This window comes from Macrobrachium nipponense, chromosome 1, assembly GCF_015104395.2.
Source record: "Macrobrachium nipponense isolate FS-2020 chromosome 1, ASM1510439v2, whole genome shotgun sequence".
NCBI lineage: Eukaryota > Metazoa > Arthropoda > Malacostraca > Decapoda > Palaemonidae > Macrobrachium > Macrobrachium nipponense.
Window position 1 is genome coordinate 35,867,026 of NC_087200.1, and position 18,414 is coordinate 35,885,439.

The window sequence follows — 18,414 nt, forward strand, 5'->3', positions numbered from 1 at the left end:
TCACCTCTCTCGTCAACCACAAGATCGCCTCCAGATCTTGTTTGCTCTTCCAATTGTTGGCTAGGAAGAATTGAAGATGTCTGAGGTGCAACCTTCCCAGAGAAACAAACTTCTCCAGTGAGGAAATGGTCCCCAGCAGACTCATCCATTCCCTCACCAAGCATGTTTCCTTCCCCAGAAAGGTCGCCACTTTTTCTAAGCATTGAAGTTGTCGCCCCTGGGACGGAAAAGCCCGAAAAGCCACTGAGTCCATCTGAATCCCCAGATAGACTAAGGATTGAGAAGGAGTCAGATGTGACTTTTCGAGGTTTACCAGAAGCCCCAGGGACTTCGCTAACGACAAGGTCGTGTGCAGGTCCTCCAGACACCGGTCTCGCGATGAAGCTCGAATAAGCCAGTCGTCTAGGTAGAGAGAGATCCTTATCTTTGCAAGATGAAGCAGCCTCGCCACGTTCTTCATCAGAATGGTGAAAACCATCGGCGCTGTGCTCAGACCGAAGCAGAGTGCCCTGAACTGGAATACTTTCCCCTTCAGGACAAATCGCGAAGTATTTCCTTGATTGGGGATGGATGGGGACGTGAAAATACGCGTCTTGGAGGTCTAGTGAGACCATTCAATCCCCCGGTCTTAAAGCTGCCAGCACAGATTGAGGTGTCTCCATCTTGAATTTTTTCTTTGTGACGAAGAGGTTTAGGCTGCTGACATCGAGGACGGGTCGCCACCCCCCTGACTGTTTCGGCACTAGGAACAGACGGTTGTAAAAACCTGGAGAATCCAGGTCGAAGACCTGTTCCACAGCTTGCTTCTCGATCATTTGATCTAGCAGATCGAAAAGCAGTTTCTGTTTTTCTCCTCGGTACGAAGGAGACAAATCCTTTGGTGTTGAGGATAGCGGGGGTGACTTCATGAACGGAATCCTGTATCCCTTCCTCACGATATCTAGCGACCAAGGGTCGGCCTCTCTCTCTTCCCAGGCTTTCGCGAACAGAAGCAGCCTGGCTCCTACTGGCGGCTGAAGGACTTACATATCACTTCCTATTCTTTGACGGAGCAGGGGTTTTTCCTCTGAAGAGCCACTTCCTCGAGAGGCTGGTTTCGAGGAAGATCCAACTTGAAAGGGCTTCGGTTTCTTGGTAAAAGAAACGCCAGAAGAAGAAGTAGCTGCTGGTCTCCTTGAAGACTGAGCCAGAAGATCTTGCGTTGCTTTCTCCTGAAGGCTCGATGCTATGTCCTTAACCATAGTCTGGGGGAAGAGATGGTCTGAAAACGGAGCGAAGAGCAAGTCCGCCTTTTGCGCTGGAGAGACGGATTTGGCTGTAAAGTTACAGAAGAGTGCTCTCTTCTTGAGAATCCCCAAGCTAAAGTGAGTAGTCAACTCCTCAGAACCATCCCTGACGGCCTTGTCCATGCAAGACAGTACACTGGACAGCTCCCCCAGACTAATGGTATCAGAACTCCTGGACCTGGCATCCAAAACTCCAAGACACCAGTCGAGAAAGTTGAAGACCTCTAGAGTCCTGAAGAGGCCTTTTAGATGGAAGTCGAACTCGTTATGAGTCCAAGAGACTTTTGATGAAGACAGGAGGGCTCTTCTGGAGGCATCCACAATGCTCCCGAAATCACCCTCAGCAGAGGCTGGCAGTTTAACGCCTACGTTCTCTCCTGTCTCGTACCAAATGCCCCCTTTTCCGCAGAGTCTTGATGGCGGCAAAGCAAAAGAGGACTTGCCTGACGCTTTCCTCTTCTCCATCCAATCGTGGATTTTGCGGAACGCTTGCTTCGTGGAAAGCGACTTCTTCATTTTAACAAATCCCGATGCCTTCGACGCTTTGAATGAAGAAAATTGAGAAGGAGGAGTACGAGGGGCTTCAGGTTGAAATGTTTCTCCAAACTCCGACTGGAGAAGACGCGTCAAAACTTTGTAGTCCGATGAGACAGGAGCTGGCTGCTGCTCTTCCTCTGCTTCGACTAAATCGTCACTAACTCCCTCTTCAGAAACTGGAGAAGTTGGAGGGAGTACTGAAGAAATTCGACGAACAGGTAGGGTTCCCTCTTCCACCTGTGCTTGCGTTGGTGAGGAACTGGCGTCCACAAGCGCGCGCTTGGTGTCCGAAGCCACACGTTTGGCGCCGACAGGTGCGCGCTCGGTATCTACTAGTGTACGCCTGGAGCCCACTGGCGCACACAGAGCGTCCACAAGTGCGCGCTTGGCGTCCACTGGCGCGCGCCGAGCGTCCGCCAGCGCGCACCCGGCGTCCACTGGCGCACGTTTATCATCAACAGGTGCGCGCTTGGCGGCAACAGAAGCGCGCTCCACTTGCACAGAAGCGCGCTCAGCGTCCACAGCTCGTTTACGAACATCCGAAAACGTGCGAGCGGGTAAAACCTCAAGCGAGAAACTAACTTCTCACCTCCTCTAGAGAGCCGCTGGGGAGCAGAACGAACTCTAGAGGGAGACTCAAACAGAGAGAGAGGCGAGCGAGGAGAAGGAGAAGGTCTTGACTTCTTCACAGGAAGCCTATCATCCTTCCTACGACGATGCGGAAGAGACTCTCTAGAAGCAAGAACGTCCTGAAGTTGTTGCTGCAGTGACTGAAACATCCTCTTGGTTGGCGAATCTTCCTGTTCTGGGGAGGGACTGATCCTGTGAGCAGGAGAGTGGCGAGGGGACGCCTCCCTCCTCCTCCCAGGCACGGTCTCTTCCCGAACTCTAGAGCGACTGTAACGCTCAAACGAGTTAACCAAATCCAGGTCCGAAGACTCTCTACGCCTTTTCTGCGGCGGGAAAGCGGCGAACGCACTATCAGGAGAAGATTGAAGTTCCGGAGAACTTGGACGTGAAGCGTCACCAACACGCACCGTCCTTTTCAGCGGACGGGAAGCACCATGAGAATTCCACCCTTTACGTGGGGATGAAGCCTCCGAAGACGAAAAACACTCCTTGAGGAGACGTGCACGCGCACGCTCCTTGGCAGTCTGGGGATTTTCATCAGAAACTGCCGAAGGCACGCCAGATCGGTGGGGGTTCCTTGTAACCCTCCTTAGGCTTTTGACATGCTCCCTCCCCGGGTCCTGGGAGTCAAGCAGAGGTCCCGGCCTAGAGGCGAAACGAGGCCGATCTGACGCACCCTCCACTACACAAGGGGTATCACTGCACTTCTGCACATCACTTTTGCTCTCAAGAGCAAACACTTTCGATTCTAAATTTAGAATCGACTCCAAAATTAAGGACAAAGTATTACCCTCTACTGACACTGTTTCAGGGCCCGGAGGCAACACTACAGGGTTAGGAGAATTAACAGAAGGAGGGTTAACAGGAGAAACAATAATTTCTTGCATACCCGAAACACTCCTGGAGGAAGACCTCCTTAACCTATCCTTTTCTAGTTTCCTAAGATAGGTTTCATACGCCTTCCACTCAGAATCTGTTAACCTTTCACACTCCTTACAACGGCTTTCATACACACATTCATGCTCCCTGCAACCTTTACATACCGTATGGGGGTCTACTGAAGCTTTCAGTAGCCTACCTCTACAATCAGTCCTAGAACAAAATCTAGCGCTAGCTGTACTAGACCCTGACATTTTATCCAAAGAAAAATCCAAACCAAAATCAATTCAATCCACTAATAACGTGTGCCTAGCCACCAATCCAAGTCAATTAATCCAAAAAAGAACCAAAAGGGATACTCAAGTAGCCAAAAGTTTCCAAATCCAGACGGAGGTGCTGTAAACAGATGTTCACAACACCGGCGACAGAAAAATCATGAATAGAAAATGGGAATGGTTCCTGATACCCGCCTCCCAGCGGCGGGAATGGGTACTAACCACCTGACTCCCACTATGTGTGTCGTAAGTTTTAAATTCTGTCGGTCGTCGGAATTATCAGCTATATATATATCTGACAGGTAAGTTTCATGAACAAAAGGCTATTTATTATGAAGATATGCCAATACAGGCAGTCCCCGGGTTACGAGAGGGGTTCAGTTCTTGAGACGCATTGTAAGCCGGAACATCGTCAAAAATCCTAAGAAAACCTTTAACTGCATTAAAAGTAAGGTACATTAAAAACTATGTAGATATCATTCTCATTGCATTTTTCATAAAAAAAAAAAAAAAAAAAAACAAAAAAAAAAAACTTCAAATATTAATTATTTTGCATTTTTGGAGTCACGAGTCATATTTCTTCTGTCAGATCAGTGTTGTAAGCACCGTAAACCTGGAACATGCATCGTAAACCTGAAAATAGTTTCTGGTAAATATAATTGAAAAGTGTTGTAACCTAGGAATGTTGTAAACCGAGGGGACTGCCTGTGAGGGGAGGGGGGGTGTTGGAGAGAGAGAAAACGGATGTCATTTCAGTGCCTCACTACTACACAGTCATAGCTACCAACCTTTTCAGATTACCGAGGTTGGAACCTTGGTAATAAATATATAAGGTGAGAATGGTTTTATTACCTTTATTGTCAGTTAATATCATAATGTGAATCTGTTCATGCATGTTGGTGGTTATATGACCATGGAACGAGGCTTAGCCTACCAGGGACAAGCCCACGATGCTGTGATTCATACCAGCGATATAGACTGAGAAGTGGTCCAAGGAAAAACCCATGGTTAACTGATCCTGCGACTGCTGATTCTTGACTAAGGGAGGCCCCACTGTATATTTAATTTTGTCTAGGTAGACACACAGTGGTAATTGAGCTGTTTTCCTTCAACTGAATTGAAGTGAGTTAGAACCACGGAAGTACTTAGACTTTTAAAACCAAGGAAATACTTACCCTTTTAACGTTGTTGATGGAGTGATGCCCTTTAATTCATTACCTCACATCTGATTTTCTGCTATATTGATGTATTCAGTCTGATTTTCTGCTATATTGATGTATTCAGTCATATTTTACCGGTGATGAAGGATCAGGTGCCTGGCTGTGGTGAGTTAACTATTTAATGATTGGTAAGTGTAGTAACTAGATACTTGGCACTTCGTAACAATACCAACAGACAGATTTCCAGACATTACTGCTGCTACATCTTCACAATGGTTGTTGTCAACCTGACGAAAATAGTGAAGAAAATTAGTGAAGGGAGGAATGAACGCCCGGCCCCCGCTAAGATCTTCGCCCGGCAAATTGAGCAAAGCGATAAAGGGGAGAACTTCCCTGAGGGGAAGCTCACTAGGTGGAGAACGAAGGAGGAGGGACCTCAAGCAAGGGCAATGTCAGGGACATATATCTTACCGAAGACGTCCTGGTAGCCCCACTCCCGCCCAACCGTTCCCCAAGTACACAGCACAGGTGATCATGAACAAAACTCATCATGATGATTAATTATAGTTATCCCTACTCAAGAAGTGCAAAGGGCATGAGAACATCAAAGGGTAACTGACAGAGGGTACAACCCTTGCCGCCAACCCCAGGGCATACCAACAGGGAAAAATGATACAGTGGAACCTCGGTTTTTGTACAAAATCCATTCCAAAACCTCCCACGAAAACTGAAATGTACAAAAACTGCAACAATAATTCCCATAAGCAATAACGTCAATACAATGACAGGCAGTCCCCTGTTATCGGCAGGGGTTCCATTCTCGGCCGGGTGATCATTAAGTGAAAACTGCCATTAACCGAGACTTGGCAATTTATGGCACTTATGGCATCCAGTTTTGGTTAATGGCACCTCTGTTAGGTATGCTATGGCACCAAACTCTATCATCGGCACCTTATGGCACCGATAACCGAGACTTGGCCCATTATGGCGCCATAAGTCGCTGATTTTATGGTGCTAGTCTAGCATCGTAAATGCAGATTGCCATTAACCAGAGACTGCTTGTAAATGCATTCCAGACCCCCCAAAAAAAAATTTTAAAATACATCTTATAGGGAATAAAAGTTTTACATACAGAAAACAATGAGAAATAAATATAAATGACTAAAGACATGAATAAATAAACATTTAAAATCCCCCTTTCCTTTATGAAAAACACCTTTTAGCGTGTGGAAGATGGAGAGGAGGGGAGGGGGGGAGGAGAGGCTATTGTTTGGAAGGGGAAGTATCAAGGACCTATCTGGGGTTACTTCTCTTTGTTTTTTACTGGCACTATCCGAGGCTACTTCCCCTCTCTGGTTTTTACTGGCACTAGGACCAGCTTGAGAGTTACTGGACCCCTTCGCACAACAAAACTGTCCAGAGACACTTTGTTTCTGACATTTCTTTAAAATTTGCCTTAAGTTAAACATGACATTGTCATTAAACAAGCTGGAGACACGGATTACAACTTCTTTCTTGGGATGATAATTCTCCACAAAATCTTTTACATCATTCCACCTTGCAAACATGTCCTATTCCCTCAAGTAAGCATATTATGCATAACCCATTTGCTCTCTGAATTTTTCAAACCAGCCTCTGCTGGTCTTCAATTCACTAACAGCAGCGCTTATTGTAGGCCTTTTCTCACTGATATCGCCATGCAACTTCCTCCAACACTTTGCTACAAGTTTTTTCTTAAATTCTACATAGTTTTTTGCCTTTTTTACACAAGGCCTAGCACTTGGAACTTTCTCTGGCCTAATGATGGCGTATTTAGCAGTTGCACCAGAGTATAAAAACACAAAAAGCACAAAAACAACAAACACAAAAGCAGAATGAGACATGAAAGAAGCTGGAATGGTATGTTTAGATGCTCGATACAGGGCCTGGTCACACTCTGGACCCTGGATGGTGTTTCTGAATGTACGAAAACTGAGGAAACGTAAAATAACCGAGACAAAATTTTGTAGAATAAAGTCTACGACAAAAGAGGGGCATACGAAAAGAGGTTTGACTGTACATAGGTTTGTAAAAAACAATCAAACAAACAAATACATAAAAAAGGAAATAATAAACAAGAAAGAGTAGAAATCAGCAATCAGAGAAGAGAGCACGATCACATCTGCACCGCATGACAGCCGAAGGCAAATTGGAATGTTTACATTTTGGGAGGCGGTGTTACGAACCGAGAGAGGTCCGCTTCAGGTTCGATATGAAATAAATAAAAAAAATTCAACACCAACAGTTGAAACTGGGGATACGAATATAGAAAGAAACACTAACACAACAAAGGTTTATTTACAAGCTTACTAACAAAGATAAATGCAGAACTATTTACATAAAAAAGGGTAAAATCTTACACTGCATGAACTGGGAAAACAGTGAGGTAATGAAAGTACTTGCCGACCAGTTTTGCAACTCGAAGCTATAGCTTCACAAAAGGAGAACTCTAATGGTAGACGCCTCCTTGCCTCCGTATGGCAGAAAATAATGTCTACTCTTGATACTTGAAGGGCAGGAACTCCCCAAAACCTCTAGCAGAACGTTTCTTCTCTGAAGTCTTGCTCAACGTCGAAATAACTCGGTCGTCCAAACCTTTAGACGACTTGACCAGAATTCAATCAACTCTCGAGCGACTTTTCCTCTGATCCTTCGTCCTGGTTCCTTCTTCTCTTATATCTCTCTGATGATCTCTGCTGCTGATCTCTCACTGATAATCTGATCTGTGGCTCTTACTGATGATCTCTTACTCTGTGACTAACTGATGATCTGCCTTCTCCTACTTCGTCCGTCGTATTTATACGGCATCCTGGGGACGGGGCCAGCGGTGAACGTCACAGACTCCCGAGATTACCGGAACGATTTAGAAGTTTCTCGACGAAGTATTGCTTTATATTTCGCTGCGTTTCTCACAACACTTAGGCACGTGTTGCACTCCACAAAACGCCTGACGATTCCAGAACAACCTCGAGAACAGGCGCCTCCAACACGGGCGCGAATGCCTCCTTGCTGCAGAATTTCTCGAAGATGCGTTTTCCTTTTCCTTTATCTTTCTTTGCTATACAGCAATTACCATTACAGGCGGGCTTCCCGCCTCCTGGGCAGTTACGCCTTACCACCTTGTTCAAGAATTTAATTGCCGTTTCCAGCTTCACTGAAGGTAATACCTAATGTAAAGGACCAATGGTTTGTATATTGGGTAGGAACACATATAAAAGACAAAAAAAATCCCTGTCAACATAAAATATGGAAACAAAAAACAAAGATAATGATAACGTCATATAATCCTGCTGATACAACACACCAAAAACCCTACCATAGCTGGATTCTGGATACTTGGTATGCAAACCCTTGGTTCTGCTATGAAGGAAGTGTGAAATACTTTAAATTCAACAAGCTGTGATATACTGAACAAAATAAAGCAGCAAATTTAAACAATCATAACAAACGGCATAGTACTAGTAACTAGCCATAAGAAGTCTAAAGACATCTTTACCTGTTTGAATAGGAGATGATGACAAATTTGAACGAGTCGGAGAGTGACTGTGGGAGTGTGTTGGTGATGGTGGAGGAGTAGCTGTTACTGCATTCTTATGCTTATCTGCAACACCTTCCAACAACCCTGAAATTCACAAATATCATATTTCCATGATGTCAAAATAGAAGTATAAAAACAATCCTTCAAAATGTGGCTATGTTCAACTGTAATTTGAGACAGTGTACAAGTACCATCTTACAACTGAGCCTGGTTCTGACAAACCAGTTGCAGTCAAGTAGGCCATAACACCAAACCTTTGCGATGTAAACTACCTACATAGTGCAGTAATTAATTTACAATCACTACTCCAACCTTTTTAACTTAATGTAATTCTGTTGATATATTTTAATTATTTATGTACTGTATACTATTAAGTTACAACACATAGGCACCGAGTTACAACGGCTCTTGCATGCATGTCAGAAGTCGGTTTTAATGTAAATCAGTTTGCAATTCAGTTAATACTGAATGATGCTGCTGATAGGGCAGGGTAACTTACTGATACTGCCTTACTGATGAGATAGTTCTCCTGAGATTTTGCAATGCCAAGTAACTCAGTGGTCAACTATCATATGGCATGTACTCTTATGCATGAACCCACCCAGTCCCACTGCCAAAAGTACACTTGTATCAGTGGTTGTATGTTGAGCAAGCTGTAAGTCAGACGATACTGTATTTTTCCTAACTAAACAAACCTGAGGTCCTTTACAATAGGAACTGCTTAAGGCATAGCCTGGACACAGCTGCTGAAGTCTTTAAAGAAGGCGGTTCAGTAGTTAACTACCGGTCTGGTTGTTGGTAGCCCCTCCAACTGGACATAAAGATTCCAATTTGCTTTCGGCCAAGGTAGCAGAATGAGGGGTGGCATGAGGTGGGCAGTTAAGGTAAAGGACCTCAGGTTTGTATAGTTACGAAAAATACAATTTACTTTCAAAATTTGTGTTTTATATAAGTAACTTACCTAGTAATTACTTAGCTAAGAGTTTCTACTCAATGACACCTTAAATTTTGAAAACTATTGGTAGCCATAGTCTTTTGTTCACAGGTGAATAGCCCCTCCAACTTTTGGGGTAAGAGAGGAACAACTACAGCCTAGAGACCAATTCTGTTTCTGCCTGTTGAAGACCAACATGGTTTTAAGATCGCAGAAGTTTTGGATTTTGTTGGATATTTTCACCTTGGTAGCATTTGGCATTGATTATTATTTAGTCATGAGTTTAAATCACTGGACTAGTGACTGTTTTTTTCTGATTTAGTATCTGATTTTGACATTTCTAGTGAGTTATGTCAGGCACTAGTTCGTCTAGTATTTGGTATGCACTGCTTGCAGGGGGCAGGTATGTTCTAGTGAACTGACATGTGAAGAATGGAAGGGGTGGGATGAGAAAACATGGAAAACTTTTAGTTTCTCACCTTTTGAAGTTAAGAGACCATAAAAGGAAAGCAGCATTTAGAGCTGAAGTAAAATCATTAGCTGGTCAGGGGAGTAATCCTTCTAGTAACAAGTCTGTTCTGCTGTTAAATTGCTTTCTCCCATCTCCAGCCCTCCCCATAAAGCATCTGCTCTGTATCAATAGATCACCTATTTGGGGACAAAGATAGATACTCTGACTTTTCCCTCCCCCAAAAGAGTGGAGGACAGCTTAAAGATAATGAATTTATTTCTGTCTCTCCTTACCTACTTGGCGACTCAGTGGATGAGTCTGCCGGGCACGCTAGCCTCTATGGAATAGTTTGTGAGGTTGGGAAGGTTGCACTTGAGACAGTTGTAATTCTTCCTAAGAATTAATTGGGATCAGAAAACAGACTAAAATCTCTGTATTTTTCCGATAACAGAGGAGATAAAAGAACACCTGAGGTGGTGGAACACTGCCGACAGGCTTACAGAAGGAAAATCGCTCTTTGTTGTGAACCTCGACCTAGAGTTCTTTTCAGATGCACCAGATCTAGGTTGGGGAGCTCTTCTTGGGGGAAGAGAAGTGTCAGGTGTGTGGTTGCATCAGGAGAAGAACCACCACATCAACATAAAGGAACTGACAACAATATGTCTGGGTTTGCAGCATTTCTTGACGAAGTACGTGACAAAAATGTTGCATTTCTCTCGGACAACACTACAGTTCTGACTTATTTCAGACTCTGGGGGAGAACTCATTCACTGAATGAGTTCTCCCTGTATGAAACAGCAGGGAAATGCCTCTTTTGCAGACGGATACAATACCACGTTGATGACACTTCATTCAGGGGAAACACGTGATAGCAGATGGTTTGAGTCGCTGAAATCAAGGTCTTCCAAAGGAGTGGACGCTGGACATCGGGTTTGCTCAGAATTATTGAAGTTGTGGGGAAGACCAATGTTGGACCTATTTGCAACATCCAGGAACAATCGTCTGCCTCTATTCTGTTCCCCAGTTTGAATTCTATTGGCTTGGGGGATAGATGTGATGAAGGTGAATCGGTCCAACCTGGATCTGTGTGCATTTCCCCGTTCAGAATGATAAATGAAGTCTTACGGAAATGTTGGTCCCATCAAAATGTCAGGATGACCCTGGTGGCACCATTCTGGCCACAAAAGGAATGGTTCCTGGAGCTTCTCAATCTGTTAGTGGACTTTCCAATACTACTTACCATGATTCCAAGTCTGCTCAGACAACCTCACTTAAGGAGGTTCCATCAGCGGTTATTCGCTCTGGCCCTGACAGGGTTTTGACCATTATCAAACTTGTTCGAGCGAAAAGGTTTTCTAGAGAAGCAGCGAATGCCATTGCTACATGCAGATGTAAGTCAACGGACAGTCTACCAGGCTAAGTGGTCTGTTTTTAGACTCTGGTGTAAATAATACATCTCTTCTTCTAAAACAACTTTAACACAAGTTGCAGAATTTTTTTTGTATTTAAGATCAACGAAAGGCCTTGCATCATCTACTATTAAGGGCTATAAGGCGATGCTCGGGTCAGTGTTTAGACAGAGGTGTCAACATTTTTGAAGATCGTGATACCTCTGACTTGGAAGACTCATGCCCTTGGAACTTAGAGGTAGTGCTTAAGTGGCTAGAGAGTGTGCACTTTGAACCTGCATTATGGAGGAGTTATGGAGTTCCATTTGACAACATCTGAGAGAGAGAGAGAGGAGAGAGAGAGGAGGAGAGAGAGAGAGAGAGAGAGAGAGAGAGAGAGAGAGCATGTCCTGACGAGCTTGTCCCTCCCTTCCTCCTCTCCTGTCCTTCGTGGAAATATTATCATATAAATAACCATAAGTGCCAAAATATCAACCTTCGGTCAACTTTGACTCTACCGAAATGGTCGAAAAACGCAATTGTAAGCTAAAACTCTTACATTCTAGAAATATTCAATCATTTACCTTTATTTTGCAAGAAATTAGAAGTATCTAGCACAATACTTTGATTAATGGTGAATTTATGGATAAAAAAAAAAAAAAAAAAAAAAATTCCTTACGTCCGAGCGGTAACTCTGCCAAAAAAAGATCAGAAATATTTTCGTCTGATTGTCGTAATGTCTGCCACATTTTAAATTAGCCGTTACATGAAGTTATATGAAAATGTGCGCAATTTCATGTAGAATATAACTAAAAACAACCAATGGTTGTAGCTTTTATCAGTTTTGAAATATTTTCATATAAATAACGATAAGTGCCAAAATTTCAACCTTCGGTCAACTTTGACTCGACCGAGATGGTCACAAAACGCAATTGCAAGCTAAAACTATTACATTCTAGCAATATTCAATGATTTACCTTTATTTTGCAACAAATTGGAAGTCTGTAGCACAATATTTCGATTTATGGTGAATTTATGAAAAAACTTTTTCCTTACGTCCACGCGGTAACTCTTCTGAAAAAATCATACATTTTTCGTCCGATTGTCGTAAAGTTTGCACAATTTTAATAGCCGTTACATAAAGTTTTATGTATGAAAATGTGTGCAATTTCATGTAGAATACAAAAAAAAAAACCCACGGTTGTAGCTTTTATCAGTTTTGAAATATTTTCATATAAATAACGATAAATAGAAAAAATTTGACCTTCAGTCAAATTTAACTCGACCGAAATGGTCGAAAACTGCAATTGTAAGCTACAACACATACAGTCTAGTAATATTCAATCAATTACCTTAATTTTGCAACAAACGGGAAGTCTCTTAGCACAATATTTTGCTTTATGGTGAATTTTTGAAAACAGCTTTTTTTACGTCTACGTGTTACGAATTCATGCATCATATTGTGATAACATTTTCTCTTTGTTGCTTTGATCATTTTACAATTTGTTATATACCAAAACCATTGCAATTTAGTGTACAATACAACAAAAAAATAATTAACTCATTAGCTTTAACCGTTTTGCTCACAGAGCGATTTGTATACGTACAATTATATGAAATTTTTTGTTTGCTGTCATATATTCCAATATTTATATATGATATTTTTTTTTTCTGATGGTTGCATACTAATCTTCAGGCAATGACAAAAAAGGAGCCAAAAATAAACTCTTATTCTTGAAAATTAAGCATGCTGTGATTTTTTGAAAAAACTTTTTTCCACTTCGGCACTCACTCGCGAACGCCGCCGGCATACGGGAGACACTTTAGGAAATACCGGCTCGGCATTTAAGGGTTAATATATTTTAGATGTGGAATCCAGGTCAGCTTGCTATCAAAAATCAAGACAAGAAACCTTGTTTCACCAACACATGGAATTCTCTACCTATGAATGAATAGATCTGGACCAGGGTGGATTCCCCTTATACTACAAAAGTGCATAGTTACTGTTTTACTGGCACAAAATCTAAAACCATTAACCTCAGCCCACTTTACTATATTATCAATGCAAAAGAAATCCACAGGTCATCAACAAAAACGGTATATATAATACCTGGGGGAATGATCTTAGAAACCCCGTTGATTACCAAGGCGAACAAGGTTACACTTAAAACACTTCCTTGTGGTACTCCTTTTTCTTGATTTAACACATCTGACATTTTTGCTCCAACCTAAACCTGAAATATCCTGTTTTTTAAAAAAGCCTTAATAAAGAGGGGCAAATTGCCTCTCAGGTTACATTCATAAAGGACACTCAAAATGCCATATCTCCATGTTGTATCATAAGCCTTCTCTGGATCAAAGAAAACAGTGATGTGATGCTGCTTGTTGGCAAAAGCTTCACATATTGAAGATTCCATTCGTACCAATACATCAGTTGTGGAGTGCATAGTCCGAAAACCACACTGAGAAGGCAACATATATTTACCTCTTTCCAAGTACCACATCCAATTTTTCCATGATCTTACACAAACAAGATGTCAATGCAATAGGACGATAATTTTCTGTCTTGAATGGATCTTTTCCAGATTTCACAAATGGCAGTAATTTTGACTTCTCCCAAAGCCTGGGGAAGACATGTTCTCGGTAAATTCTGATAATTAGTCTTAATATGAAAAGACTGGTATTTTCAGGGGTATGCTTAATCATTGAATATGTTATATCATCCAGTCCAGGAGCTGATTCATTACATTTATTCAAGGCTGATTCAAATTCTCTCATAGTAAAGGGAGCATTGTATTGCTCATGTCTTAATGTATTAAACTCAATTTTGACCTGTTCCATTAGCCGCCTTGAACTGAATATGGTCTATCATCATTTTTCTTCGCAACATTAGCAAAGTGATTACCAAACTCATTTGCCACTAACTGGGGGTCTGCTACCTCACAACCATTGATCTTGATAACTGAAGGTTGACAAGGAGTGAACTTGCCTGCTATTTTTCTAACTCTCTTCCAAACTAGAATCAGAGGAGTTTCGAATTTAGTGAAGATATGAATATCGTCCAAGATTATTTTCGTGCTTTTTTTATTTCAATGCAAAAATGAGCTCTTGCTTTTCAAAATTCAACACGGTAATACTCACATTTTCGTCTGCAGTATCTGGTGAAAGAAGATCTCATAGTTCTGTGAGTTTCCTGGCATTTACAAGTCCACCAACAAACTGGCCAATGGATAAATATGCCCAAAGTTCTGGGTACAGATTGAAGACCAGCTGAGAACATTATTGTATTCAAAAAGTCAAGAGCATCATCTACACAGGGATAGTCATCAGCAGAGTCATCTATTGAGCTGTGCTCCTGGAATGCTGCCCAATCAGCTTTACCAATGTTCCATTTAGGTAGCCTTGAAGATGGAGGGCTTGATGCTACACTCACCACTATTGGGAAATGGTCGCTGGTAAATCTATCATTTATAGTTCTCCAATTAAAGTCAATAAGGCAATCATCACTACATATAGATAAATCAATAACTGATAACGTGCCTGTTTGAACATAAAAATGTGTAGACTCCCCACATTTTCATCTTCTATGATGGAACCTAAGCATCTTCCTCTTTGATTGGTGATGATGTCACCCCAAAGAGGGTTTCTGCTGTTGAATAAGAGATTTAAATTCATTGATGGGGAAGACTTCGTTAGGTGGTAGACAGAGAGAGCATAGGGTATATTTTCTTTGCAAATGGATCTGTACACCTATCACTTGTAATGCTGATTGGATACTAATAGGATTTTGAAGGGTGTCATTTCGAAAATATAAAACGACACCACCATGGCTTCCAATATTTAAATTATAGGTGGAGTAATAGGATGTATACTCTCGTGGCCTTGTCCAGACTATGCCTTAAGCAATTCCTATTGTAAAGGACCAAGGGTTTGTATATCGTGTAGGAGCAAATAAATCATAGAGCTTTAAATGTTACTTATTTAGCTGTAAAAACAGAAGCACTAAAGAAGGTATAAAGAATTGGTCTAACCTGACAAAAGAGACAACATTGTTGGGACCTGCTGCGATAATAGCCGACGAAGCTCAGTTCTTCTAGAATAAGACAGTTCTTCGCGTGGACATGCTAACTCTTCACTGATGGTTTGTAAAAATACTATGCATAATGGGACAGTATCTGGACTTCTTGCCAGCTGTAAAAGATACAAAAATATGTAGTCAGGAAGACATATATCCAACTAAACAAGTTTAATATAAAATGCACATTGCAACATATGTAAATAAAACTATCATAGAGGTACAGTATAAACCAACCTACGGAACTGAGAGAGATCAAGACTGTGTTCTGGCATGGCTGGCTGGGATTAAGATTAGTTTGTGTGGGGGAAACTAAATTAGTAATTCCTAAAACATACTTGTCAAAATTTCTGGCCATTCTCAACAACTGAAAATTGACCTCTCCATTACAGCAAAGACAGTAACCATTCAATCTTAATTCTGAAACATTAATTATTACACTCATCTTGCCATAATAATTTGGTAATGGCCCTTTAACCATACTTCATATGTATAATATTCAAATGAGGATGCTATATTCCTTAAACTTCGTTTGATGGGCAGATTTGCGAATACATACATTTGATACTTAAGATTTATTCTAAAGCAAAAGACTTTCCCTTGGAAAAAAACAAAAAAAGTAGGAAACTATCAAAAGCTGTATAATTTTTCTAAGTTATGTACCAAGCTTTTTTCTTGGTACTTGCACAAGGCACGTGGTATAACATATGATAACATGAGCTCATAATGAGATAAACAAATTAAACTACTCTTTTTCCTGGATGATTCAAGAATCAATGTTCTCAGACCAAGATAAATCTAACATGCAAACCATGACCCATTTCCTTTGTACCTTTACCAGTAAAAGAGAAAATACAGTATAACTTACAGATAAAACATTTGTGAAAAAGTCTGGATAAAAATGTGGCCAGGAGAGTCTTGCAATATCCACAACAAGTTTCACTAACTTGTTTCGAATGTAGTATGGAGCTAGTTTATGGTTCTCTAAGATAAAACGATACAAGGTGGAGCGAATCTCTGTCCTTTCTTCTGGCATAAGACCAACCCATTGTTTATTGATGATGTTCTGAAAAATACAATATTTCATGTAATTGCAAAGAATTATGCGGAAATAAAGCCACTGCATAGCCTGTGGCTTACTTTCATCACAGTGCAAATGCAAATTGGAAAATAATAATACTGTTCTGGTGGGGGACTAATATAAATATTTTGCCTCTCACCAAATTATTACTTTAGTCATGTTTCAGGTTATTTCACTAAAAACTACTATGAGATTCAAAGCATTTGTCCCAGTGTTTTTCTGGAAAGACTTTTTTTGTGCATTTGACAAAGATATTACTTAGCCATAGTATACTTTACATCCCTATCTAATTTTTGGCAGCATTCATTATTGCTCATATTAGAAAAATGATATTGTTATGATACAATAAAGTTTTATACATACTTACCTGGCAGATATATACATAGCTATTGACTCCGTCGCGCCGACAGAATTTCGAATTTCGCGCACACGCTACAGGTAGGTCAGGTGATCCACCACGCCGCCGCTGGGTGGCGGGAATAGGAACCCATTCCCGTTTTCCATCAGATTTTTTCTACACCATCTGTCTCCTGAGGGGAGGCTGGGTGGGTAGTTTAATTGTATATATCTGCCAGGTAAGTATGTATAAAACTTTATTGTATCATAACAATATCATTTTTATACATTCAACTTACCTGTCAGATATATACATAGCTGATTCCCAAACCACCATTGGAGGATGGGTAAAGACAGCTAATAACTGATTTAACAGGAAAACACAACAATCGTTGTAGGTATTAATAACATAAAACCTTGGTTCCTACCTGTTTAGACTGAAGACTTCATGGTTAATGCCCAGGAGTCTGCTTAGTCTCAAGAGCCTCAGCGAGATATTGATCTATTGCTAAGAGTTCTTGTAGGTCTGCCAAAGGGGTCTTATCCACTTACTTGGCCGATCCTATAAGGGCTATGTCAAAGGGTTTCAATCACTTATATGACAAGAACCTTTTTTCTAAGGAGCACAATCCCGATCCTGATCACCTTAACCTAACCAAATGTTGTATCTAAGATTGCAAGAAGTCATCCCCGGACTCCTTGCAAACAACCAAAAAACTCAATCACAATATTTTACACCTAATTCTTTATGAAAAATAAATAAAAACAAAAATAAACAAATATAGGCTAATTTCAATTTGTACTACCTCGCTTGTAAGACCTATGCACATTCTCATACTGTCAAAAGCACCAAAAGCCGCCTGTGCTAGCCCAAGCACTCTTGTCAGCAGAAAATCCTGATACTGTCTTAAAAGGAGAGGTCTCTGTACGAATTTAGACAATGTCTTTAATCCTACTCCGTTTAAAAGGCACATTTCTAGTTCCTCACTAGCAAGGGCTATGGCCGCCTGTGCGACACCAAGCACTTTTACCAATAGTAACACAAAAACTGCCTCAAATAGTGGAGATCTCCGTAATCAAAGACACCGTTTTTATCCAAGCCTATCCTGTAAGATAAACTCAAAGTTCCTTACCTAAACAAGGCCATGGCCGCCTGTGCAACAACTAGCCGTCAGGTAAGAAAGTTAGAGCCCATCCCACCAGTATGGTATGGAAGTATTAGACTTTTCATAAAAGTTTAAGGATCGGTATGTGTCCTCAGTCCCAGCACTGTATCCGCAGACACAAAAGGACCTAGAGAGAAGCACTTGTCGTAGGTAATTTTAACATCTCTAAGATAGTGGGATGCAAATACCGAGTGCATCTCCAATAGGTCGCATTAATAATTGTCCTTCATGGACATATTCTTTTGGAATGATAATGATGTTGCCACTGCTCTTACCTCATGAGCTTTAACTCGTAATAATTTAAAGGAATCCTCTGCACAATCGCTATGAGCTTCCATAATCACACTTCTAATAAAATACGCTAGCGCATTCTTGGACATTGGTCTTTTCGTGTCCCGAACTGCGCACCATAGACTCTGTTTACATGCCTTCAACTCTTCTTTCTTTTTAAGATAGAACCTAAGAGCTCTAACCGGGCATAAAGTTCTTTCAATTTCGTCTCCCATTAAGTTTGAAAGACTTTTCACCTCAAAACTCCTTGGCCATGGTTTCGAAGGGTTCTCATTTTTTGCTAAAAACAGAGTTTGAAAAGAACAGATGGCTGCGTCTTTCTTAAAACCCACCCGAGAATCTAGGGCA

At 41.3% G+C, this 18,414-nt stretch overlaps 1 protein-coding gene across 1 annotated transcript in view; it reads right to left on the bottom strand.

The window, feature by feature from the left end:
- LOC135219233 (exportin-6-like) overlaps nucleotides 1–18,414 on the bottom strand; it is a 263,732-nt gene that overhangs the window by 164,966 nt on the left and 80,352 nt on the right. Inside the window, exons 4-6 of the mRNA XM_064255826.1 lie at nucleotides 16,061–16,258; nucleotides 15,149–15,308; nucleotides 8,303–8,428 (exon numbers count right to left, since the gene is read on the bottom strand). Of these exons, the coding sequence (XP_064111896.1) occupies nucleotides 8,303–8,428; nucleotides 15,149–15,308; nucleotides 16,061–16,258 (484 nt within the window). The remainder of the gene's footprint in view (nucleotides 1–8,302; nucleotides 8,429–15,148; nucleotides 15,309–16,060; nucleotides 16,259–18,414) is intronic.